Source organism: Drosophila rhopaloa, unplaced genomic scaffold, assembly GCF_018152115.1.
Source record: "Drosophila rhopaloa isolate 14029-0021.01 unplaced genomic scaffold, ASM1815211v1 contig_178, whole genome shotgun sequence".
In the NCBI taxonomy this organism is placed as follows: domain Eukaryota; kingdom Metazoa; phylum Arthropoda; class Insecta; order Diptera; family Drosophilidae; genus Drosophila; species Drosophila rhopaloa.
Window position 1 is genome coordinate 10,731,769 of NW_025335059.1, and position 23,902 is coordinate 10,755,670.

The 23,902-nt window shown below is 41.1% G+C and overlaps 8 protein-coding genes across 8 annotated transcripts in view; 4 read left to right on the forward strand and 4 right to left on the reverse strand.

Annotated features, from left to right (window-relative positions):
• LOC108040674 (F-actin-monooxygenase Mical) overlaps positions 1–11,235 on the reverse strand; it is a 45,156-nt gene extending 33,921 nt beyond the window's left edge. The window contains 3 exon segments of the mRNA XM_044459075.1: positions 5,468–5,550; positions 10,311–10,337; positions 11,115–11,235. The gene's annotated coding sequence lies outside the window, so the exon portion shown is untranslated.
• A 379-nt stretch (positions 11,236–11,614) lies between these two features.
• LOC108052243 (WD repeat-containing protein 61) lies at positions 11,615–13,220 on the forward strand. Its single transcript, XM_017134598.2, is given in 6 exon segments — positions 11,615–11,715; positions 11,774–12,068; positions 12,181–12,257; positions 12,259–12,420; positions 12,480–12,667; positions 12,906–13,220. Coding segments are annotated over 6 exon segments (999 nt in total). The 5' UTR covers positions 11,615–11,712; the 3' UTR covers positions 13,180–13,220.
• On the reverse strand, positions 13,207–14,152 carry LOC108052252 (protein NDUFAF4 homolog). The gene is made up of 4 exons (XM_017134611.2): positions 13,887–14,152; positions 13,731–13,822; positions 13,419–13,665; positions 13,207–13,362 (listed from the first exon to the last, which is right to left on the reverse strand). Exons 1-4 carry the CDS (start codon positions 14,029–14,031, stop codon positions 13,235–13,237), a joined length of 612 nt encoding a protein of 203 aa, XP_016990100.1. The 5' UTR covers positions 14,032–14,152; the 3' UTR covers positions 13,207–13,234.
• Positions 14,153–14,211: 59 nt separating this feature from the next.
• On the forward strand, positions 14,212–15,975 carry LOC108052223 (dimethyladenosine transferase 2, mitochondrial). The gene is made up of 4 exons (XM_017134574.2): positions 14,212–14,765; positions 14,818–14,957; positions 15,020–15,336; positions 15,392–15,975. Exons 1-4 carry the CDS (start codon positions 14,285–14,287, stop codon positions 15,816–15,818), a joined length of 1,365 nt encoding a protein of 454 aa, XP_016990063.1. The 5' UTR covers positions 14,212–14,284; the 3' UTR covers positions 15,819–15,975.
• LOC108052233 lies at positions 15,964–17,743 on the reverse strand. The gene is made up of 3 exons (XM_017134587.2): positions 17,421–17,743; positions 16,583–16,685; positions 15,964–16,507 (listed from the first exon to the last, which is right to left on the reverse strand). Exons 1-3 carry the CDS (start codon positions 17,544–17,546, stop codon positions 16,116–16,118), a joined length of 621 nt encoding a protein of 206 aa, XP_016990076.1. The 5' UTR covers positions 17,547–17,743; the 3' UTR covers positions 15,964–16,115.
• Positions 17,744–18,183: 440 nt separating this feature from the next.
• Positions 18,184–20,571, forward strand: LOC108052186 (protein cereblon). The gene is made up of 5 exons (XM_017134531.2): positions 18,184–18,308; positions 18,380–18,619; positions 18,682–19,339; positions 19,399–19,901; positions 20,011–20,571. Exons 1-5 carry the CDS (start codon positions 18,287–18,289, stop codon positions 20,316–20,318), a joined length of 1,731 nt encoding a protein of 576 aa, XP_016990020.1. The 5' UTR covers positions 18,184–18,286; the 3' UTR covers positions 20,319–20,571.
• Positions 20,545–22,205, reverse strand: LOC108052197 (E3 ubiquitin-protein ligase FANCL). Its single transcript, XM_017134539.2, has 3 exons — positions 21,778–22,205; positions 20,725–21,720; positions 20,545–20,659 (listed from the first exon to the last, which is right to left on the reverse strand). The coding sequence occupies exons 1-3, from the start codon at positions 21,889–21,891 to the stop codon at positions 20,621–20,623; spliced, it is 1,149 nt and encodes a 382-aa protein (XP_016990028.1). The 5' UTR covers positions 21,892–22,205; the 3' UTR covers positions 20,545–20,620.
• Positions 22,206–22,334: 129 nt separating this feature from the next.
• LOC108052218 (NPC intracellular cholesterol transporter 2 homolog a) lies at positions 22,335–23,418 on the forward strand. The gene is made up of 3 exons (XM_017134562.2): positions 22,335–22,511; positions 22,824–22,931; positions 22,991–23,418. Exons 1-3 carry the CDS (start codon positions 22,445–22,447, stop codon positions 23,326–23,328), a joined length of 513 nt encoding a protein of 170 aa, XP_016990051.1. The 5' UTR covers positions 22,335–22,444; the 3' UTR covers positions 23,329–23,418.
• The last annotated feature ends 484 nt before the right edge of the window (positions 23,419–23,902 follow it).

Here is a 23,902-nt window from a genome sequence, read left to right on the forward strand (position 1 = left end):
TGCGTGGAAGGTTAAGAAAACAGTGGTATAGCCTTCAAAGAGTTGTTGCACAAGTACTAGTTACTTGACAACTTTAAATCTTACTTTCAAAACTACAAATAAAAGCTATAATCTTCTTGATATTACTCATACGACATGTTGTACAATGCTGCCAGTTTGAATAAAATGAAAAATTAGCCAAGAGGCTTTAGAAAATTCTGTTTTTTTAATTTTTTAAGACTTAAAGCTTCTGCGCTTTCAAAAGTTTAACATTATATTCGTTTTTAATATTTAACAAGAAAGAAAAGCTAACTTCGGGCGGGAAAAAAAACCCCCAAAAAAAAAAAAAAAAAAAAAAAAACAAAAAAAATATATAAAAAAAAAAATATAAAAAAAAAAAAAAACACCCAACAAAAAAAAAAAAAAAAAAAAAAAAAAAACCAATCATTTTTTAATAAAAAAAAAAAAAAAAAAAAAAATAAAAAAAAAATTTAATATGTAAAAAAAAAAAAAAAAAAAAAAAAAAAAAAAAAAAAAAAAAAAAAAAAAAAAAAAAAAAAAAAAAAAAAAATTAATTAAAAAAAAAAAAAAAAAAAAAATAAAAAAAAAAAAAATATACAAAATTTAATAAATTTATAAAAAAAAAAAAAAAAAAAAAAAAAAAAAAAAAAAAAAAAAAAAAAAAAAAAAAAAAAAAAAAAAAAAAAAAAAAAATAATTATTTAAAAAAAAAAAAAAAAATATTATAAAAAAAAAACCCCCCTTAAAAAAAAAAAAAAAAAAAAAAAAAAAAAAAAAAAAAAAAAAAAAAAAAAAAAAAAAAAAAAAAAAAAAAAAAAAAAAAAAAAAAAAAAAAAAAAAAAAAAAAAAAAAAAAAAAAAAAAAAAAAAAAAAAAAAAAAAAAAAAAAAAAAAAAAAAAAAAAAAAAAAAAAAAAAAAAAAAAAAAAAAAAAAAAAAAAAAAAAAAAAAAAAAAAAAATTTAAAAAAAAAAAAAAAATTCCTTAAAAAAAAAAAAAAAATAAAAAAAAAAAAATAAAAATCTGTATACTATTTTTAGTGCATTGAAATAAAAATACACACATTCAATAAGACGACATGCTACATCCACCTTAATGATTACTATTTGATTACCTTTTAAGGGTTATTTTTATTTGGTGTGTTCTGTTTTGGCCCACTTTGTGGCAGCACGTGCTTCAGCTTAGCTTGATCTATTCTCTTTTTATTTACCTTGGGCACCTGAGTTGTTTTTAATAAACTGTTGATAATGGATAACTTTTGGCGCTTACCAACCACCCACACACTCAGAAACTGAGAGACAAGACACCTGCCCACACTGGTCCACGAATTGTGCCGCTTTTGGACGTTTTTTTCATCTGTCTTGCTGCTACTTTGTGGTCAATAAATGTGGCCATAATAAGCCTTGTTCGGGCGTGGGCGTGGCATTTATAGTATTCCATTCGAGTTTGCTATCGCGTGTGCAGACTTCTTAGTTATCGTGGAGTGTGTGTTGGCGTGCTCTGGGCAATTTAGTTTTTTTCTCTCTTTCGTTTTTGCCATGAGGAGCATTTCAGTGCGATTCATTGACCAGATTCCATGACTCTGCGCAATGTAAATGAAACAGTTGTTACTTGTGTTGCTACTTTTGTTGTTTTAGCTGGCGTAATTATGTGGCCAGAAAATCGTTGGCTGTCATTAGGCGCACGAGTTGACCGTGAACCAGTGACGGTTTCACATTTTGAATTCTCTTTCGCTTTTTGTTATTGAATTTTATAAAAACACTTTCGGCAATCCATTAAAAAGTAAAATAAATTGATGTTAAAATAGGTTAGGAGTAATATCGTTTTACTTAAATATTTGATTTCAATAAGAGTAGTTGAAGCTGAAGAATAGCATTTTCGTATAGATAACTCGAAGATTTTATAAAGTTAATAGGCTGTTTATACAACTTGTAGTCAAACTCTAGTAAACTACATGTTGAAATATGAATTGTAAATCAATTGGTTTGATTTAAATCGAAAAAGTTTGCTCTCATGCATATAAATTGAATCTAAATTGACCAAGGCATAAAGACTTTCGGAAATCGAATTTAGGATTGTTGAGGCTCTTTCCTAATCCTCAAGAGAATTGAGGTCGGGAACAGAGGAGTATGTGCGTTTTGGGGTGTGCTATTCAGTTCTGCCAGTTGCATTGCCAATATCCGCTGGCAATGCAATCAAGCATCAAATAAAAGTAGAAAAAACAATACAGAACCATCAAAATCCATTGCCTGAATACCTGACTGGGCGAACGAATGAATGAATGAATTAGTGACGAATGGCGAGCGAGCTTCGTGGATCGATTCACGCTCGACCGACAAACTTCCGCTGCTGGGCAGAAAGCTAACGAATGATAACTGTGCCATGTTTTCCACTGGGGGTTAAGTGCAAACGTCATAAACTCAATTTCTCCGGCTCCCCTCCCTTGATTCCCCAGTGCCCTTTAACTGTACCTCGCTGTGTGTACAATGTACATAGTTTAGTTACCTTTCGAAAAGACAAAGCTCCGAGCAAAGCAGAGTCGGACCAAAACAAAAAGTGATTCATGCGCAACCAGAAAAACCGAAAGAGACGGGTAGATTCCCGAAGAGAGAGAGGGAGAAACTTGTTTCCTAGGCCCAACACGAGGCATCGAAGCATCCAAAGATGGGAAATGCCCGCTATAAGGAGAACTCTCTCGGAGAATCACACACTCGGAAAAAATTAAGTTTGGGACCTGATCGAAAAACTTTACGTGTTCAGTTAACCAGAATATTTAAAGCACACAAATATTTATACATTTTGGTAATGTTTCCGCATACTTGTATAATTCATAAAATATTTTAAAGAATATAAATCATGAAGAATATAAAAATGTTGATCAATGGTACCTTTTACCTGATATTCAAAAAAACCTATTGTATTTAAAATGTTAAAAGGAAAATGTAAAAAATTCAACCCGATGTAAATCTAATTTCTACTGAACAATTCACTTCGTCTAAATATAAAGATATCCAATTCACATTTTATCAAATAAGCATAGAACAAGTTCTTGTTCATTAAAAGCTACAATCTCAATCGATCATTGAATTTTGTTCGGTGCATTCAGCTCCGGGGTTTACTTTCCTTAACGGAACCCAAATCGATCCGCCCTTCTGCCATCCCTAATTGCATTGACACGCCCCGTTTATTGGACTGCGGTTGGCCGGCTCCGACTTTCCAATTGATCCGATTTATAATTGGATTTGCGTTTGCCGATTGGAAAAGCGAAGCAGCGGCGGCGGCAGCAAAAGAAAATACCTTTCGAAACCGACTCCAGCACCTTATATGGATCGAAGAGCCGATTCGTGATCAATCAGCTGATTCATTAGCCCCAATTTAGTTGGTCAAGGTTTGGCCGCTCCAAATGTGAACGTGCTTATCGCATCAACACCTTCCGCAGGTCGATTTCCAATCGCAAATTGTTATCAGCACCGCTTGATTTCAATAAGAGACTAATGAGAGAGGGACGGACCGCAGGCCTTATAAGGAAAGCAAAGGAACCCCTATACGAGCTGAGTATGTTTGTAATAGGCGCCGATCATTAAATTAAACTACACATGTTATAGATAAGGAAATGGAATTCACTGAATCGTGTTCGCCTTGTGTTTTTTCAGCAGGTGATAATAGATTTGTTTGTTTTACATTCTATTGAAATTTTAATTGCCGAGGTATATACAAGGAAACCGCAAACAACAAAGGAAACTTTAAGTATGATTTTGATTTAAAATTTAAAATACCTTTCGATGAGCTCGTTATAATTCCACAAAAAATATTTTATGAGCAAAATTCACAATAAATACCAATCTATTATTAAACGATTTTAAAACATTTTCAACACTTATTACAATCCTAAATCTGTACAGTCCATGCACTCATTCTTAATCATAACAATTTGCAATCAAAAATTGATTTAAAATTGCTCCGGCCACAAACCAAAGTCAGCACATTAAACCAAATAATTAATGGCTTGGGTGGGAGTTTTTAGATCAGCAAACCAGTGCGCCTCAAGCTCAAGCATAACGGAAAGGGGAATAATTAGGGCTACCTGAACCATAGAATTTCCACCACATGACAATGAACTGGGTATGTCTATGGAAACATCAATAATTTTTGTGGCCGGGACCTTTGGCCGTAAATAGTTTGGAACGCATAAACATGTCCGATGTGTGCCACAATATGTGTATATGTTTTTTTGTTTGTTGTTGGAGAGTTCAGCCTACAGTTCAATAAACCCACCACAGACGCTAATTACAATACCTCGCAACAAAAACAGCGGAGGCAGCAACTAAAATTAAAATTTAACTACAAAATAATATGTGAAAACACTAAAATAGTTTTTTTGTGACAAATTGTAGAATTAATTGCACATAAAAGAGCCACAAAGGCTAATGTGGAAAGAGAGATCGCGCGAGGGAGAACTCTCTCTAGATCGCTCTGCGTAATTAAAAATATAAATGAAATGGCAATTGAAGAGCCGAAATACAAATGCCCCATGCAATCAGCTTTCTTCACGCTAAAATTAGCAGACGCCGAAAAAAACGAATGAAGAAAGGGGCAGAGTGGCTGCGAGTAGAATAAATTTTACACAAATTTTCCACCGATGAAAGTTTGCCTCTTTCATTATTTTTCGGCTCGTGTTTATCGAATCTGTTAGAGATGTTTGGCTTTTCATTTCTTGTTAGGAATTCTATTTTCCCCGAGACCCACCAACCGTGGAAAGTGGGTGGGCTGTGGGTGGTGCCCCAATCAATTTAAATAAATTGAAAAACTGCAGCTAGAAATTGAAACTGAAACTGTCAAAGCCAAATGCTGCGAGATAATTAAAAATAGTTCTTGCCGGGTTTCGATTTCGAATCTCGATTCTTGCCGATTTTCGATTCTCCCAGTTCGATTGTATTATTGGCCCAATAAACTATGCCCTTTTCAAGTTGGCCATTGGCCAATAAAAGACGACTTTTCATTGGGTGTTGAGCAGCGGTTGCCAATTAAAAATGCATGAGGCAGGGTTATGAGGCAGTCGTTCTGGCTGGCCAAGATTGATAGCCGAGTGCAGGTGGGCACAAATTTAAGTATCCAGGTGCAATTGGCGATGAAAGTGTTGGCCAATTACAGTTTTGATCAATGAATTATATCTGCCAGCGGAAACGGAAACTATATAGTGCTATTTTAAACTTGCATTATCTAAATTTATTGCTAATTTTAACTGTTTGGCCTAGGTGCATCGCCAAATGATAAATATTATATATACCTATACTTATCTAATCTAGCTGAATAATACACTGCGCCATGGTTAAAACTAAAAATCGAAGGCAACTCTAGTCCAACAGCAATTATCAGTCATTAAATGAGGCGCTCTTAGTCACTGACATATGCCAATCTACACTAATACGCATATGAATTTAATATATAATTATACATTTTAAACAACTCACCTTTAACAAGCAAATTTGCTGGTCGAAAACATTTGTGTTGGGAAGGCGAAGAATATGATTTGTTAGCTTATCGTTTTGGTTCACTGAAAACAGAAACAAGGAAAATATATTGATTAATTTTAAAATAATTAACACTTGGTTTAAAAAACTAATAAGACAAAGATCGTTAAATATGGCAAAAAACTTAAGAGTAGGTTATTTCCTGATAGCAAACAAAAAGATTTAAAAAAATTCTCTAAATTAACATTTCTTCAAGTGGAAATACTTTTTACTTGATCTTTAAATTTGTGCCCTCAGTCATGGCCAAAATACGTAATCTTTCGATCTCTGACGGTTGTGCATAATTAAGGAATGTGAATCATGTGGTTGGGACTAAACTAACACTAACATATTACTTTAAAAGTGCTCAAACGTATGGATATGGTAAACAACGAAGGTTTTCCCAGAACATTCCCGTTTTTGTTTTAGACGGCAGCACATCCGCCGACTGTCGAATTTCTGAATGTGCCAATGACATGAGGTCCATTTAGAAATATCTGTTTATGTTTACTGGCCAATATGACCCCTCCATCTCCCTCGGTGAAATTAAACATTGTCGCCTGTCAGCACATTGAATTTGCATTGGAGACCCAATGTTTTGTTCACTGCCATTAATTGGCCTTCGCTTTGACTCCGGGGTATAGAGCATGCAAATGCAATTTGTTTGGATGATTTCAATTGAGAAATTGCAACCCGCTCGTTTGGGCTGTTTGCATGGAGATTCAAATCAATAAATCGCGAAAAGTGTTTAGTCAATAAAACACTTGCAGTTCCCACAGCAAAAATGACAAGGGCACAAAGTTTACTTTGTGTTTAGTAATTCTTATATTTATTGTCAAGTGAATAAACCAGTAATAGTTTTTTTGTTTATATGGTAAGCCTTTCCCCATCCTTTAACTAAATGAACAAAATTTTTAATTATGTCACTTACAAAACTCGATCTAACCTACTAAATACATCATTTTGAATTTTATACCGAATTTATATCTAAAAGTATGATTAGAACTGTATCAACTTGTTTACTTATGTGGAAACATATTGTCGAAAGCCTAATGAACTTAATTTTCAGCATGACCTCATCAGAATTGCTTTGAATTAGGACACGAAATTCGAGGAACCCTGCTCTTATACCACCCACACAGAGTTATATTGCTTCGGGATAATCCCCAATGCTTGCCCCATTCTAAGGTAAACTTCTTGGGAAATTGAAAAACTTCTAGTTGGAAATGTAGTACAGGTTTTGTAAACATATGTGCTTACAACAAACCCCTAGAAATGGAGGAATAAATAAGTCGAGGAGGTGAGTGAGCCGTGGTAGAAGCTGTCGAAGCGTAAAAACTTAATCATATTAAGAGCTCGCAAACCGGCTCCTAAACTTGGTATAGAAGGCAAAGGGCTGATTAAACGATAGATGGATGAATGAAACGAACGGGTGAGTGGCTGAGTGAATAAACCGAGTGGTTAAATGAGCAAAGTTAATGCCTGACTGGCTGTAAACTGGAAAATCGAGGCTCGAATTAAAAACCCAAACACCGGCACAGAGGCGGGCGTAACAAAAGTAGCATGTTGTAGTTGTCTCAACTGAATTATAGACAAGCAAATTCTTATTCACCGGAGCAGCGAACTTTTGCAATGTGAAAATGCACAAATAACAAAGCAACACATCACAACAAAGGAGCTAACCCACTTGGGTCATGGTCATCGTGATGACGGCTTTGTCTGTCAGGTTTTTAATTAATAATGAAACTCCTCCTGCCCGAAAAAAGAAAAAAGCGAGAGGGGGAGGGCAGAAGAAAAGCGCTGACAACAAAAAGTATAAAATTGAAAACGAACAGTGGACACTTTGATGATGTATTTTTGATAAATTGTGAAAGTGCCTGGCCCAGACGACAGCTAATTGACGCCCAAAAACTCCCCATCTCCCACCGACCAAACCCATTTTTCCAACAGCGCCGCATATGTTATTAAAGTGGCGATAAAAATGCGATTAATAACACACAAAAGCCTATCACGTGAAAGGCCAGCAAACAAAACCAAAAAAAAACAGACACATAAACAGCGAATGCGAAAAAAAGAAATCGCTTAGGCGAGGAAAAGCCGAATGCTGAACTCTGCCTTCTGCAAAAGATAAACAATTTTATGCGCTCTCTTCGACTTCAAAAGAGCTTCGTCGATAGGCGGTATAACTAAAATAGAAGTAAAAGTAAGTGAACAAAAATGCTTGTCCTTGGCCGCAACTTTATCTAATTTGGCTGATATTTTATCAGTGTCACAACACATTGGACGATATCAATTTCCCATTTATGGGTTAATGGGGGAGAAAGGCAGATAGAGGAGTTCCTCGGGTTTCGTTTTCAGAGGGAGTAATGGTTTTATGGTTTTTCAAGTGCTTCTCAAATGAAGAAGACCCTGCATTCTTTGCCCATTCGCTTGCAATTGTTAACACATTGCGGTCATAAAAATGCACTTTATGGCACTCCAGCAACAAAGGTCAACTGCGTCGCAGTTGGTTTAAGTGCTGCGTAGGGGTTTAAAAAATGGGAGTGTTGTAAAGGGATGACAACAGTTGAAAAACACAAAATTAATCTGGACATTCTTCTTGATACTAAAGAATTATCAATTATTCTCGTAGAAGAAACAGAGGTCAACAGAGATAATTTATGTCTACTTGATCCCATATTTTTGTAAAAGGGAAAACTAGTTATATTTACACTCTGTGAACATATGCTAATGACCATTGCTATTACCATCAAGCCAAACGCCATTAACGCCTCTTGAGTACCAAAGTCCATAAATAGGGCCCCAAAGCGAAAAAGCTAATGAAAATATTTCTCACAAAGCACACACATAACAAATGTCACACTTTACACGTGCCCCCTAAAAAACGAGGTCCCAATTAGAGCCCAAATTAAATAATTTCCATAGACAGAGTCTTAAAACAAACATTCCAGCTCGATGAATTGACAAACGTCTCAAACTTTGAACATTTTCTTAAAAATAGCGTGGCCTATCTACTATCTTATCTTTGGATTTAAATACTATTTCGACCCTGCGATCGGGCCATAAATATTTATGCAGTCAAGCAAAAAGTTTAGGGCGGCATTTGCTTTTACTGGAATCCAAAGAGTGCTTTTCCATTGTTCTTGTGCTTTTTCCAGTGCAATGTCATGACTTGACGCCATCGTCTTGTCTTGGTTGCCTTGATTGGTGTAAAGAAAATTGCGCCGGCAGCAAAACGCGATCTTGGAAGTCAATGCTCCTATATACTGACGGGGTTCAACGATTGGTGATTATTCCGGCGATATTGTTATCAGAGGATGTTCGTGATTGCGACTCTCTTGGCAATTTCCATCAAAACTTCTAGGGAGTCATTTTCCTTTTAAGAGCCCTTTTATTAAAATTGTTCTAAACGCACATTTTATTTTATTTTGTCCAAAATTATAGGAAATGAATATATACTCAAAGAAATAATTGCTGTTAAAGTGGAAAAAATTTCTTTTAAATCGGAACCGATAGTTTAAAAATAGCTTTGCTGTGCTCAACAATAAATAAATCCAACTTTTACCCATTTGATTCGCTTTGTAGATGGAATTCTTTTGTAATTTGCTGCACTTCTTTGAAATAATGTCAAGGCTAATGCATCAAATCTTTGTGACCGCTTTTCGCTGGCGCGACAATAATTTTCCCTGCCTGCTCGGCTTTTATTTTTTTTTTTTTTTTGAAAACTTCGATGCTTGTCTATGTGGTGCTGCCGTACACCCTCCCCCTGACACGCCTCTTACAATGATGTCATATCACACAGTCTCAAATTGCTCCAATTTCGCCCCTTGCTTTTGACTTTGTCACGCTTTTCCCAGCGAGCGCTTTTCCACACTTGACTTCGCATTTCCCCAGATCTCAGCGCCGCTTTTTCCCACCTCAACTAATAACTTTGTTTTGTTTTTCATTCATTTTCCGTGTGCATTTCGCCTGGGCTTTGGCTTTTTTCGCAGTTGCCACTGTTTCATTTTCTTTTTGCGCCTGCCCTGGATTTCCATTTGTCGTACTTGGTTTTTGCGCCGGTTTTTCTGTCCGATTGTGAAAAGTTGTGCACTAATGGCAGCTGTGAAATGCATTTATGTTTATGGTCTAGTTTTTCCATTCTTTTTTTGTTTGCGCGGTTCTGTAGCACCTCTTAAGGGCAAACATTTATTCTTATCCTCCAGTCACATTAGTGCGAAGGCTAAGAGCAGCCGTGATGTAGCCCATCTGAGACATTATGGATGGAAATGGAGCAGAGCAGTAGGACTTAAGAACATTAAACTCTAACGATTAAAAAGTTACGAAAGATTGTATAGGCTTTGAGTTACGTTGTTCAACAACTTCATTAGCTTGAATCAATGGCTATTTAAATTAATTTAACAATTTTTATTAAAGCAAGCAGTGTATTTAAAAAAAATGTTAAATATTTTTTTAATAAAAAGTTTAATTTACTAGCTTTTTAATGTTATTTTATTTTCTAAAGTATCCGAAATTCTGAGCTTATGCGTTTATATTACCTAAAAGCTTTCAGCCCAATTAATTGATTTAAAGAGCCAGCTTTTTTTAATGAAATATATTACATTTTGAAGTTTGGTACAACTTAAATCAAAATTACCAACTACACGTGTTTGATTAATTGCTGGGCAGATGAATCAAAATCTCTAGAAATATAGATTATGCCATGTGTGAGATAATTAACATAAAATTCAGGTACGATTACATAAACATGCAAATCTTCTGGCCATTATAATACACTATTATCGATAATCGGCTTGAGACTCACCTTGATAATTTACAGATTCAGCTGGAACTGTTTGATTTATTCGAAGGGGTTTGCATATATTATTTTGGAAACGGCAAATTGCGATTATAATCGAAAAAAACAAGAGGAAGAGAAGAAGAACAAGGGGAAAGGCGATATTAGAGAGATAAAGTTGCACGCGAAAACCGGTTGCCGTTATTGTTTACACCGAATCGGAAACGGAGTTGTGGGGGCAGGCGCGAATATAGATGTCTTTTGGGGAGAAGGAAAGCATGGGTGGAAAAGGGAGGGGCGGGATAAGGAAAAATGGGAATCAATAAAACAAACACACCACGAAAAACACATGGAAAGTGCAGCACACATATGTATTTCTCTATTTTATTTCGGTTTAGTGCACAAATAGGAGAGTCCTGCTGCCATACAAATGAATCATTCGCTTTTCGATTTCGATTTCGACGAGAGATATGATATGGGAGATAAATAATATGCTGCTGCACAACCACACACACACTCGCACATACACCCGCCCCCACGCACACATACGCGCAGACGAGGCTTCACTGTTAATGTTTATTAATATATTCCAGACACGCGGATCCATAGAGGAAAATACATATTCGATTCACGGCGGCGACGGCGGAAAAAAAGAGAGAACCCAACTGAAATAAAGAACACGCGTTGGTCCGTTTCTTTGTTTTTTGTTTTTGGTATCGGCGGCGGAGTCCTATGCACTATATACACATTATATAACCGCACTGGTAGATCCGAGCATCGTTACACTATGGGGCAGACTCTATCGTACCACTTGAAGCACCCGTCACTTACACTTTTTCGCCAGTCGCTAAGATTTCGCGTCCGAGTCGTTTGATGATTTGTTTTTTAAAACGCGACGTTCGTTCCTCGGTTGTCGACGGGTGGAAACAGTGTGACCGCCTCCTGGGCGACGCGACATACCGTTAGTATGACTGTTGCATGAGTTACACCAGGTGAGTAAATATACCAAAATATTAAATAACATTTAATTAATATATATATTAAATTTATATTTATATTAAACACAAACTTTGCAGATTTAATTGTTAAAGGAATTGTTAAAGAACCTTATTGTAAAGGTTAAACATTTGTAAGCTGCATAAGTTGACAAATCAATCTCAAATGTTGAGATATTATATTAAAAACTTTTAAATAACTAAAAATATTAAATATATACACTTAAAATAACAGTGGACTCTCAACAGAATGAACATGATTAATTGTTAACTTTTCGAATGAGCTCTATATTAAAATTATATTTTCTTATTGAAGCCCACTGTAAACTTTTCTAGCACTGTTTTCGCTACTGTTATCGATAGCCGCGCTAGTTCTCCCATCGCTTTTGAGCACTCATTCCGTATATAAATATTTTCCGGCTTTTTTATTTGGAATGGTAAGTGTATGATTATATGTAGCATGTAGCATTTTCTTAACGACCAATCCTCCGCCAGTTCTCTCTGCTGCACAAGGAGGAAAACGCGCACGAAAATGCGCTGTGGGCCTGCACCTGGGGCCGCGACACCGCCGATCCGGATCCGGATGATGCTGGCACGGAGGCGGAAGAGGAGAATCCCTTCGATTTCGACAAGAAGGAGGCCCGTCCCAAGGATTTCATTGTGACCGGTGGGCTGGACGACTTGGTCAAGGTGTGGGATCTACGGGAGGACAACACCTTGAAGCTGCGCCACCAGTTAAAAGGACATGCTCTGGGAGTCGTATCCGTGGCCGTGAGTTCCGATGGACAGAGTAAGTTGAAAGATTCCATACGTATAAGTTTCCAAATCGAATCTGTTATTTGATTCTTTTTAGAAAGAATCACTTTTTACCAAATCATTTTTCAAACTCTCCTTTATTCTAGCCATCGCCAGTAGTTCGTTAGACTCTAGTATGTGTTTGTGGGATGCCCGATCGGGCGACAAGAAACACCTGCTAAGCCTTCGGTCCCGTTGATCTCTGGACGGTCGGATTCTCGCCCTGCAACAAATACGTGATATCTGGATTAAATGATGGCAAAATCTCTATGTACAGCGTGGAAACGGGGAAGGCGGAGCAGACACTAGATGCCCAGAATGGCAAATACACACTGAGCATTGCCTATGTAAGATCTACCTGATATAAAACACAATCTGTTAAGCCTTCACAGTACGTTATTTTCAGAGTCCGGATGGCAAGTATATAGCTAGTGGAGCAATCGACGGCATTATCACCATCTTCGACGTGGCGGCGGGCAAGGTGGTTCAAACTCTGGAGGGTCACGCCATGCCCGTTCGCAGCCTTTGCTTCTCACCCAATTCCCAGATGCTGCTCACTGGTTCCGATGATGGTCACATGAAGCTTTATGATGTGTAAGTGATATCGCTTTTTAAACGTATTTAAATTTCCAGATTTAGCAATCTTTAAGCACGGAGTTGGGGAAATACTTAATCTGAAGTAATTGAATTCATTATCCTACAGAATGCTATATTTGTTTTAAAAGGCGTCTAAGTAAAAATATTTTAACAAGCCAAACGATGCTATATCTGGGATTAGAAAAACCATAGAACACCGAAAAGTTTCTAATAAAATCAAATTATTTCTTCACAGGACACATTCGGATGTCGTAGGCACCCTCTCCGGTCACGCCTCCTGGGTGCTGTGTGTGTCCTTCTCCGAGGACGGAAAGCACTTTGCCAGCTCCTCCAGCGATCGCACCGTAAAAGTGTGGGATACCTCTGAGCGCAAGTGCCTTCACACGTTCGCCGAACACTCGGACCAAGTTTGGGGCGTACGCTATAGTCCTGGCAACGACAAGGTGGCCTCCGCCTCCGAGGACAAATCCCTTAATATCTACTTCTGTCCGCCCAATGCCATTGTGTGATTCCCGTTTCGTACAATAAAGCGTAGGTTTAAAACAAAAAACAAGAGTGCTTTATTTACGGATTGCCCTCCGAGTTGGATTTAACCCTCAGGAGAGGCTGTGTGGCCTGTGTCAGCAGCGTGTCCTTGTACTTCTGATCAGGTATATACATATTAAATGTTTTAAAGTAATGAAGGATGTTTTCTGGAAAAGAAAAAGTAAGTCTGGGGTATTTTGGGTTTCTCTTCAGAAAATCTCACCAACAAGCGGCTCCTTAAGTTTGTAATCATTGGCTATTTTTTTGGCCGGCCAGGATTCCGGATCCAACTGGTGGTCATTAATGAACTTGAGTGCCTGCCGCAACGTGCAGTGTCCGGGGCTGATGCGCGTGGGCTCCAAATAGCCGTACTCGAAATCATCCGGCGTTTGTCGATCCAAGGGCAAAGCTCGCTTCTCCACTTGGTCTGCTGCGGCCTCCGCTGCCTGTCGCTCCTGGACTCGCTTGATCTAGGAAATGTAGGGAGATCACACATCAGTATTTGTCTACATAGCTCCCTCTAGCCTTAACCCACAAATCGATCCTGCGAGGTTACATAAACGTCTTTCAATCGCCCGTCCAAGCTAGAGTCCTTCAGGTTTAGCTTGTCCACGAACCTGGGATCCACTGTAGGGTAAAAATCAAGCAATTATATGTCGGAAATCGTGACATGGGTCTAAAAACCACTCACATTCCAAGGTGCGCTCCATGTCCCTCAAATTGGAATCGAATTTGGGCGCCGGTGTGGGTTTCTCACGTTCCAGAATGCGATGGGCGCGATTCTCAGCATTGAAGCGATTTGCCCGGCGGGCCACCATGGAAAGCACCTGACCCATCCCAAAAATAAGTTAGTTTTAATTTACTTCGCTTAAAATTCACGTGAAATCGTGGAAACCGAAAAAAATTTGCTCCGTAAACATAACCAAAAAAGTGTTGGATAATGTCTGAGAGCAGCCAGCTGTGATTTGTTTTTGAATCAGCTGTCTGGGCTGTTATCGATTAGTGTTGCAAAGCACTCGCACAACTGTTGCTTGTAAACAAACGGAAAGTTTTCTTTTATTTGGATTTGTTTGTTAAAGATCTCAAGAAATGCTGCCCCTGCGATGCAGTTGGTCTCTGGCGCGGGCCAACTATAGCACCAAGGCCAGAAAGGAGCTAGTGGCCCGCTATAGCGACGAATTCCCGGAGAAACTGCTCACCCGGAAACACAAGATTTCGTCTCACATGTACGTTGCGAATGCGGAGGCTGCCCAGAGGATTGGCCAGCATCTGGAGCCCCATTTTCAGAGCTCCGGTTGTGATACTGTGATGGAACTGAATTCAGGGGCGGGACACTTCACCCGGCATCTGTTGGATAGGGAATCTCAGTTCCGGCGGATACTCCTGCTCGAGAGCATGGATCACTTTATGCCCAAACTCCAGGAGCTTCATGCGCTGTATCCGGAACGCGTAAAGGTGCGGCACGGGGATTTTGTGAACCTGTGGAAGTTGGTATACATGGACAAAATGGACGGAGGCTCCAGGGTAGCCGATTTGCTCCATGATGTGCCCCAGAAAGACTTCAAGGATGGTACGCATATATATACTCCTTTTAAACCATTCTCAACCATTCTTTCCGGCAGATATCAATATGCTGGTCTTTGGCGCTGTGAGCTCATATCCGTTCTTCAAGCATTTGATCAACTCGCTCATCTTCCAGACCAGTCTTTTCAATCTCGGACGCTGCGAGATGATCCTCGTAATGCCGCCGCCCATTTACATAGTAAATAGTTTATTTTAAATCTCAAGGATCGATCACTTTAATCACACACTTCCATTTGTCAGCACCTCACTTGCAACAATGAAATTGGTTACCTTATCTACCGCTCGACGAGCGTGCTCTTCCAAATTCTCTTCGAACACCAGTTTATAGCCAAGGTGCCACGCGAGGATTTCCTGCCTCAGCAAACGCCCTACAGTCCAATTAAGGGTAGCAAGTTGGTCAAAGTGCGGTCCATCAATCCGGATTATCTGTATCTAGTGAAGTTTTCCCCTCGCCGAAATCTTCACGAGCTATGTCAGTCTCAGGACCTTCCCGCCCTCTGGTTCTTTATAAAGCAGAACTTTGTCAGCCGCCGAAATCGAATAATCCCCAATTTAGAGTAAGTAGCCTAACAAAACATTTCTACTATTAATTTAAGCCTGTTATTTCTGCAGGAAATGGGTGCCCGGCTGTGGACCTCGGCTGATCATCAATCCGCACACCTCAGAGCCCGTGACACCTACTTATCCGATAGAATTGCCCAAGAAGATGCCGCAGTATTCCTGTCAGAGTACTACCATGAGCACCAGAAACTTCTATCCGGGTATCAACATCTACACCCAGTTTGGAGATCTCCAGCCCAGTCAGATGCTGACGCTCTTTAGTCAGTTCCGTCATTGGCCGGAATACGCCGAGAGCTCCTTCCTGGCCTCGCTTGAGAACGCGCTGCTTAAGCTGGAGACTCCCAATGACGAACCGAACCTGGAGGACGGTGTCACGCTGCCAGAGGAGGATGACGCCGAAGCGGACGAGATGCTCGAAGAAGAAAGCCCCGAACCCGCAGCCCCTCCCACCAAGAGCCGGAAGAAAGCCAGCTCCTAGTTTTCTATGGTACAAAAGCTGCGTGGAACTTATGTACTGAATTGAATTCTCTAGTGAAATCAAATGCCTTGATTGTTGGTTAATTTTGCCACTCAACAAGTACTGTTAGCTGTTGTAGAAAACATTAATTTAAATACAAGAAAAATTCACATTAAAATGAGTCTTTAATCCAAAAATCATATAGTACCTGTTGTAAACATTAAACAAATTCGAAATTTTTCACTGGGATCTACAGCACCAAACAGAACACAATCATAAGTACTTAATCGTTAATCATTTAAAATCTTGTGTTATCCTCTAGGCGCATTTTCCTTGGGCCAAAAGGCGACTGCCGCGGGAGCACTTCTCGGCCAGCTCGATGTAGTATTCCGGCGGAGCCGTCTCTGGGGTGTCTGAAATTCGTGTCTCCAGCTGCACAGACAGTTTGACACAGTCCACCATCAGGTTGAAGGGATTCACGCCCAGCACGAAGGTTGCCTCCTTATAAGGACATGGATTCTCATCGTTCTTGGTGTTGCCGAACTCGTAGCAGGTGTCGCGGATCATGAAGTGCCCGTCCCGGTTACACGGATTGCGCACGCACTCCGGTATGATTTTTTCCTTATAGAGCACCAGCATCTGGCCAGGCTCACAGGGTCCCTGCCTGTAGGCTGGATAGCACCCATCGGTCTCTGGGTAATACAATGTGGCTGTCGACGGGGGAAGAACCCAAACACAGGTAATTATTATGTCATCACATCGGTAGCTCCATTATGGCTGCTCACCTGGCGCGCAGTCACAGACCCAATCGTTTTGCTTCTGCTGGTCCCCTGGATAAAGAAGCTGGTGCTTGGGGCATCGGGCTGGGGAGTAGAGTGGCTTGCGACCCTGGAGAAGAGCGGAAATCAGAGGAGATGACGATGAGGTCTGATTGATTATTGCCAATGCGTCTGTCATACTCTACCGAATAGTCTTACCATTTTGTACAGTATTTTGAAAGCTTTTTTCCAAAAACCTGAGCAGTTACGTTTTTTGAACATTAAGTTTTTAGGCAATACAAACCATTAATCTTAATCTCTTAGTTAAAAATTCCGTTTGCTTAAGGATAATCGACTTTTAAAGTTAGTTTAAATTAAGTTTAAAGTTTCTACTTTGATATTGAATAACAAATTACAAGTGGAATCGCCGATTTATTAGTAAAAAAGGTTAATTTAAAATGTAACAGCCCCCACACATCTGACTGTATAACTGAACCCTTTTTTTTACGACTATAGGAATCTTTTTTTTATGTTTTGGAAAATTCCTACACTCTGGACAGATCTGTCCACGATTTCGTTGCTTATCGAGAACTTATTATTATACATTTATAGTTATATAGAATTGTAACTCAAATTTCTCAGTAAATACGAGTTCCCGCTTTAATAATTTAAACGGGATTTTTATTTATCTAAAAGCTATTATGGGAAAAATCTAAATTTCTGGTCTTAGTTTCTTTAGTAGTCTGATTGGGAAGGGTATAAAGTGCTTGGCAATGTCCAATTGGAACTTTTCTCTCCCGTTTCGGGTCTTCTTATCACGGTACATAACTCCGATCGTCTCGGTTTGTTTCTGGCTGCAGCTTACCGCAAGGTTGGCCTTCTTCTTATCAATGTCTTGATCCTCGACAAAGGCAATTTGGGCGCGTGCCACTTTCCCAATAAGCGCAAAGAGCACGGCGATCAGCAGAAGTCGCGGATTTATATTGATCATTGTTCGATCTCTCGCTCTCGCTCTCGTCTCTCTGTTATGATTAACGGGTATGCAAAATCGACAATGCCGACGGCTTTACAAGATAACACAACGCGACTTTCCTCGGTTTCACTTTTCACATCCGCTTACTACCAACGGTGGCGAAGATCGGCTCCAGACTGTTCAGATCCGCTCTTATTAGCTTCCGATCCGATCCAATCAGCTCCGGCTAGTGGTGCAAAAAGATCGATGCTTACAGGGCTTATCGATTACTCTTAATTAAACAAAAATGTGTCTGATTGGGTTTTATTGATATTGAAGATTTCTTAACATTTAAAAAAAAATATTTTAATTTTTTCCTTTATACATTTTTAAAAAAGCAAGAGAGCTATATCAAGAGTGAACATTTTTGTATGTAACAACACAACAAAGCAGTAAATAACAATTATCATTAATCATTTTTTTTCAAAGTGGTTTTATTGTTTTATAATGCTTAAGATATTGATTATAATACCCAGAGTTTAAGGAACTACATATTTTTTATTATAAGAAATGTGCTTTAATCTTATATTGCGATTTCGCGGCTTAACTCTAAACAAATTTGAAAATCTGTGGCGCTACCAGCACTGGCCGCCTATCGTTATCGTTGTCTCTCGACAAACGGTCACTCTTCATATTTTCCTTTGTCAAAATAAATAGTAAATAAATAAAAATTGAATTCACCTGGAAAACGAAGAAACCACACGAATATAACGGCTCAAATGGAAGACGAGGAGACCTCAGGTGGGTGTGGTGACACCAAGCTACACCAGTTATCCACTTTACTAACATGTTGACTTTCTTAAATTGCGCAGAAATCAATTCTGTGCAGGGGGAGGACGAAACGGCTGAGTTAAGAATACCCTCTGTCCAGGAGCTTCTAGACAACGTGGATGACCTGGAGGAACCTGTACACAATCCATTAGATCCGCTGGCCATCGAGGGAGGCTTGGATGGGGGGCTGGGGGTCATAGATGAGGATGTTCCGGAGGACACCGCGAGCGAGGGCAGTCATCCCAGCAGCGACATGTCCCTTGAAAGTCCAGGCAGTGAAGGTGGGTCTACCTAGTTCGTTAATTCCCGGAAATCCCTTTACAGCACTGCTTTCTCCACCCAGATGACTCCGATCTGGAGCGCCTTCCCCGCTGGATGATCCCCCAGAACCGCCTGCGTTCTGCCGTGGACATGATGGTATCGCAAGCCCGCAACCGAGATGGCGGAATCGCAGCATTGCTCAACCGGGACAACTTCCTGCAGCGCGTGCGCAGCATGGTCTTTAGCCAGGAGCGTCAGCGAAGTCGCACCAGCGAGGACACCAGCCAGGAGGCCACCGAGCAGTCGGACGAACCCCCACCGCCGCCGCCATCTCGTCCCCAGATCGACATAGAGCTGGAAAGGGCCGTGCGCTTCGACACCAACTTGCCGGCCGAGCACTCGTACTTCGGCAACCATTTGAGCCGCGTACCCGGCGTCGACTACTTGGAGGTGGGCAGCACCCATCACATGCTCATATTCCTGCACCAGCACATCCTGTTCCCCGGCGAGGTTCTGCCCTTCATGCTCGACGACCGAATGTTTGACGAGGATATGCCCGGCCTGGATGGCCTAATCTTCGGCGTGGGCTTTCCGCATATGCAGCCGCCGGATGACATCCCGCACAAGCTATATGGGGTTACGTGCCAGATCTACGAAAAGGGCGAAAGCGGCAGGGAGTTGATGTTCTACAAATCCCGAGCACTACAGCGCATCATCATCAACTGCGATGATATCCAGGGGTGAGTGGATCAGCAGTCCACATTTTAAATACCATTTTAATATCCCCAAATCCTTTTAGGCCGCCGCAGTATATTGCCCGCAATCCGACAAGCAAGTGCTTCAGCAAAGTCAAGATATTGCCGGAGTACTTCCTGCCAGAACCACTTCAATCCGTTGAAATGGGTTCGATGGCCAGGTTTCGGGATATACCCTCGATGCGAGACAAGTACCGCAGATTCCAGCTTGCCAGCACCCCTTGGCCGGCTGATGTCTGCCAAGAGTATTCATTCGATGCCATCGTTAAGCGCGCACGTCAGAGGCTAGAAGTCCAAAATATAGACACCATGCCAAAATGCCCCATTCAGTTGTCCTTCTGGCTGGTGCGAAACCTCCACCTAACCGAAAAGATGATGCGACTGACCTTCCTCACGGACTCGGTTAACACTCGCCTCCAATTGATCAAGAGCACGTTCAAGGAGGAGTCGCTCTTCTTCTGCCGATATTGCAACAGCAGTCTGGCCCACTGCGCGGATCTCTTTGCCATGTCCAAACACGGTGTTCAGACGCAGTACTGCAATCCAGGTGAGGGCTTAGTTTTAATCCAAGTCCGTAGAAGGGCTTAGAAAACCACATTTAGATGCAAATAGTCAGGGTTCATAGATAGCTTTAAACAGTAGATTGTCTTTTGCAGAGGGCTACATCCACGAGACGAACACCGTTTACCAGGTGATGTCCCATGCCATCGGCTACAGCGGCGAGCCATCCACCAAATTTAGCTGGTTCCCCGGATACCAGTGGCACATCATACTGTGCAAGTTTTGCGCTCAGCACGTCGGCTGGGAGTTCAAGGCGGTGCAGCCCAACCTGGCGCCCAGGGTCTTCTTCGGCCTGGCTGGTTCCAGTGTGCGGATTGGAAAGGCCAGCGAGAACACGCCGGTCAACGGCAGCACCTACGTGGTGCGCAACATGCTCCGGCTGATCTCCAACGAGATGGAATGAGGCTGGCGCGTCGTGAAGCGATTTATCAGTGGCCAACTCTGCTGCTGCCGTCGCCCGGAAAACAATGCGGGACCTGCTTAATTCGTTACACAACCAGACTTAGCAGAAACCACGGCAGTTGTTGGGCGTGTATGTAAGCCGAAAGATTGATTTACATATGGTTGGAAATATGTTCTTTAGTTCAAGTAAATTATGCCTAATTGATATTTAAGATTTTTGAAACTAAAGTCTCTCTGTAATAAGTTACTCTTAATATTTGTTTTTTATTATTGTGGTGGGCTTGTGATGCGATATTCCTTTATTTAGTCATTCAAAAGGGCCGCAAACGAGGTGGAGAGTTTCTGCCAAAGATCAAGCATGCAAATTTATGACAATGTAAAATTGGAAACGGATTAGGACCACTTACTGCCTTGCAAAAGGGACATAGGCCAAAGGAGACCTCCAGGAAGGTCTTGCCATCCATAAGCGTGGTAAACCACTCCTTCAAGCAGGCAGCATGGCACTTGAGCACACATTTGGCATTGTCGCAGGACACGAGGGGCACCTCACCGCCATCCAGGCGATAGACAAAGCAAATATTGCAGCGCAGTTCCTCATTGTCCTCCTCATCCTGCTTGGGGCCATCAGACCAGTCTGGCATGGGGAAGAAGCACAGGTCGAAAATCCGGAGCAGGTTTTTGTGCATGTCCAGTTCTGAGTCCCAGTTGCCCAGCCCATCGCTGAGAACGTGGCGCAAGTGGGCCACCTCTTCCGTGGGTCCAATGATCTTTAACGCCATAGATGATATGCAGGCGAAGGGATCCCCAATGGTAACCTTCAAATAGACTCGATTCTTGAGCGGAAACACTCGTGAATTGTGCTTGGTGGTGATGGGCGATGGTTGCAGTACATGGCACAGCTCATCGATGTCCATGAAGTGTTCGTAAAAAGGACGTAGCTCCTCAAGCACTTTGAGGAAGAGGGTCAGGGCTTCCTCCAAAGTTCCTGCGCTCTTGGTCAGCATTTCCCCAAGCGACACGCATTCTGGCAGGCTATGATCCAGCAGGCGCAGCGAGGGAACCTCCAGCTCCAGATAGTGATGCTCATAGTCGGAGAATTCGCTGAAACGCAGCCGGGAGCAGGCCTCATCCATTTGCAGGCGGTACTCGTTGGGTTTGTGCAAGGCCAGGATATCGGAGTATATATTGCCCTCCGGCATTTGTTCCTTAACAGCGGTTAATACTTCTGTGGCGGGAAGAATCTGAGCCAGATTAGCCAAAAAGTCCTCCAGAAGCCACCCATCCTGGACCTTCAGATTGTCCGATGTATATCTCTTGTACTCCAAGTGTTCCTGCACATATAGCTGGAAGCCATGTAGAGCTGGGTGTTGAGGTAAGTAGAGTTTAAGGCGCCGCCAGGTTCCCTGGATAAAAAGATAAACATTAGTTTGGCGGGAGCTATTGCACTACTGCCCACTCACCTCACTGCACATAACTCCTCGTATAACGCAGGCTCCGCTCGGCTGAAGCTCCGCCACTAAGCCAGGGTACTTCTCCGCCAAGAAGCGTTCCACATCTCCATCACCTTTGTCCATTATCTTTTTTATTGTTTACCTTTTTTGAACCTCCAGGGCTAGAGATGACCTGTTATCGATGACATCGATTGTTCCAATCGAGATCGATCGAGCGCAATAATCGCCGGGTAATTTAAATCTGCATACTTTACCGAATTATGTTTATAATTAGAAATTGATTAATCCGAGCTAAGGGATTTTCCCCCTTCGTTTACATATTTCCCATATAGATGCATTGTTTACCATCTATAACATTGTAGTTTCGTTTCTCCCGGCTTATCAGCCAAATTTACGTTATTTACTGATTGGATTTGGCGGTGTTTGCTCTTCGTCAGAGCGCAACACCTGCAGGCCTCACTGTTTTCTTTTGTAACACCTGCGTGGCGGCCCCGTATCAATAACCGCCGAGCCTGATAAATAGCTCTCTCGAATCGTTGGTCATCGCTTGGACACGGGCTATTTAAGGTTCCCCACCGACCCCATCGATTCCATTCACGGCTGTCATCTGCGTGCGCGCGTACCTAATACCTTTAATTATTCTTGACAAAGATAAAAGAAGCTTCTCCGTTATAAAATGCTCCAAATCGTTGTAACTTTGGCTTTAATTGTGGCTTCAGTCAGTGCCACCAATGTACAGCAGTGTAAGTAGCTTAGTTTCTTTCATTCGGTCACTAGGATATTTTAAGCGGTGGATTCAAGCTTTAAATAAAAGAAGATTCATGGTTTAAAAGGTAATCCTCGGCTGGTGATTCATTTCACAGACTTTGTCTCATACATTATATCTGGGAAATGCCAGAAACTATTGCCAAAAATACTTTTGAGTGAAATATAAAAGTCCTCAAGAATATCTGACGGCCAGGTGATAGGGCTTATCAAGTAGCACCTGCTAATCTCCAGAGTTGTTTCAAAAACCATAGTCTACTTCTGAGCTCATCTGTTGAATTTATTTTTAGGCAAGAACAAACCGTTTCCACTGGAAGTCAGAATAAAGGACTGCGATGAGCCGCCGTGCGTTGTGTACAAAGGCAGCATTGCCGTCATGGAAGTTCAATTCCTGGGCAGTAAGTTGGGCGATTTATCCACTTGTATCAACTTTGTTCTTACCTTTATGATTTGGCAGATAACAATAATATCAGAAGCATCACAGCCACCACAACGGCCAAGGTTTTTGGTATGAATCTGCCATATGTCCTTCCCGATGAGGTGTCCAATGTGTGTCAAAACCTTCTATATGGCGCCATGTGCCCCATTGACAAGGACGAAGATGTCACCTACGAGTTCAACTTCTACGTGGATCCTTCGTTCCCGGAAATCACGGCGGATGTCACTGTCACACTGAACGATGCCCAGAACGAACCGATCACCTGCTTCGTCGTGAGCTGCAGGATCCGGAAGGGAGCAACTGCTTCGCAGCGGGACGAATATCTACTGGACTGGACGAATCCCATTTCCGAATAAACAGACGATGTACACAGCACCACCGATTTAGGCCGACTGTTTATTCCCCCTTATTTGCCGAACAATAAACTCAAAACTCTTGCAGCGATAGCCGTATTTGTTTACTTTCGCTACGTCACGGATTCCAGTGTACCCGTACAATCAGTCTACGGATTAACACATTTCTCGGCACGGCGATTAGATATTCCCGTGTACTTATTTATATACAGTCATCGGTGACGATAATATTTGCACCGAAAATCCAGTAATTTATTTCCACTGATTCAACTGCGGAATGGCCAATAAAATCGTGCTGATAATCATTTATTGACCGCTCGTAGATCCCGTTGACCATATGGTCAAAAGTTGGGCTCTCCTTCATGGTAAGGCGATAACCGTCTTGCTGGGTGCAACTGTACACTGAGGACTATGGGGTAAAAAATAGTTTATGAATGTTATGAAATTAAGTAATTTAAAACATAATTATAATGAGAAGCCTTTCCAAAAACGTAATCTTTTATGGGACATTTTTTACACAAAATGTCTTACAAAAATGTGTTTAACTTCGGACAAACTTTAAGATTCAATCGGTGTT

Coding starts and splice junctions, on each gene's coding strand:
- LOC108052233 (XM_017134587.2), bottom strand. CDS start 17,546: ATGATCAATATAAATCCGCGACTTCTGCTGATCGCCGTGCTCTTTGCG. Junction 16,686..17,420: donor AGAAGAAGGCCAACCTTGCG/GTAAGCTGCAGC, acceptor GCTCTTCTCCAG/GGTCGCAAGCCACTCTACTC. Junction 16,508..16,582: donor GGTCTGTGACTGCGCGCCAG/GTGAGCAGCCAT, acceptor CCCCGTCGACAG/CCACATTGTATTACCCAGAG.
- LOC108052197 (XM_017134539.2), bottom strand. CDS start 21,891: ATGGACAAAGGTGATGGAGATGTGGAACGCTTCTTGGCGGAGAAGTAC. Junction 21,721..21,777: donor GAGGAGTTATGTGCAGTGAG/GTGAGTGGGCAG, acceptor CTTTTTATCCAG/GGAACCTGGCGGCGCCTTAA. Junction 20,660..20,724: donor TATGTCCCTTTTGCAAGGCA/GTAAGTGGTCCT, acceptor GATCTTTGGCAG/AAACTCTCCACCTCGTTTGC.
- LOC108052252 (XM_017134611.2), bottom strand. CDS start 14,031: ATGGGTCAGGTGCTTTCCATGGTGGCCCGCCGGGCAAATCGCTTCAAT. Junction 13,823..13,886: donor CATGGAGCGCACCTTGGAAT/GTGAGTGGTTTT, acceptor TTTACCCTACAG/TGGATCCCAGGTTCGTGGAC. Junction 13,666..13,730: donor TAACCTCGCAGGATCGATTT/GTGGGTTAAGGC, acceptor TACATTTCCTAG/ATCAAGCGAGTCCAGGAGCG.
- LOC108052186 (XM_017134531.2), top strand. CDS start 18,287: ATGGAAGACGAGGAGACCTCAG. Junction 18,309..18,379: donor GGAAGACGAGGAGACCTCAG/GTGGGTGTGGTG, acceptor TAAATTGCGCAG/AAATCAATTCTGTGCAGGGG. Junction 19,902..20,010: donor GACGCAGTACTGCAATCCAG/GTGAGGGCTTAG, acceptor TGTCTTTTGCAG/AGGGCTACATCCACGAGACG.
- LOC108052218 (XM_017134562.2), top strand. CDS start 22,445: ATGCTCCAAATCGTTGTAACTTTGGCTTTAATTGTGGCTTCAGTCAGT. Junction 22,512..22,823: donor TGCCACCAATGTACAGCAGT/GTAAGTAGCTTA, acceptor ATTTATTTTTAG/GCAAGAACAAACCGTTTCCA. Junction 22,932..22,990: donor GGAAGTTCAATTCCTGGGCA/GTAAGTTGGGCG, acceptor ATGATTTGGCAG/ATAACAATAATATCAGAAGC.
- LOC108052223 (XM_017134574.2), top strand. CDS start 14,285: ATGCTGCCCCTGCGATGCAGTTGGTCTCTGGCGCGGGCCAACTATAGC. Junction 14,958..15,019: donor TGCCGCCGCCCATTTACATA/GTAAATAGTTTA, acceptor TCCATTTGTCAG/CACCTCACTTGCAACAATGA. Junction 15,337..15,391: donor CGAATAATCCCCAATTTAGA/GTAAGTAGCCTA, acceptor TTATTTCTGCAG/GAAATGGGTGCCCGGCTGTG.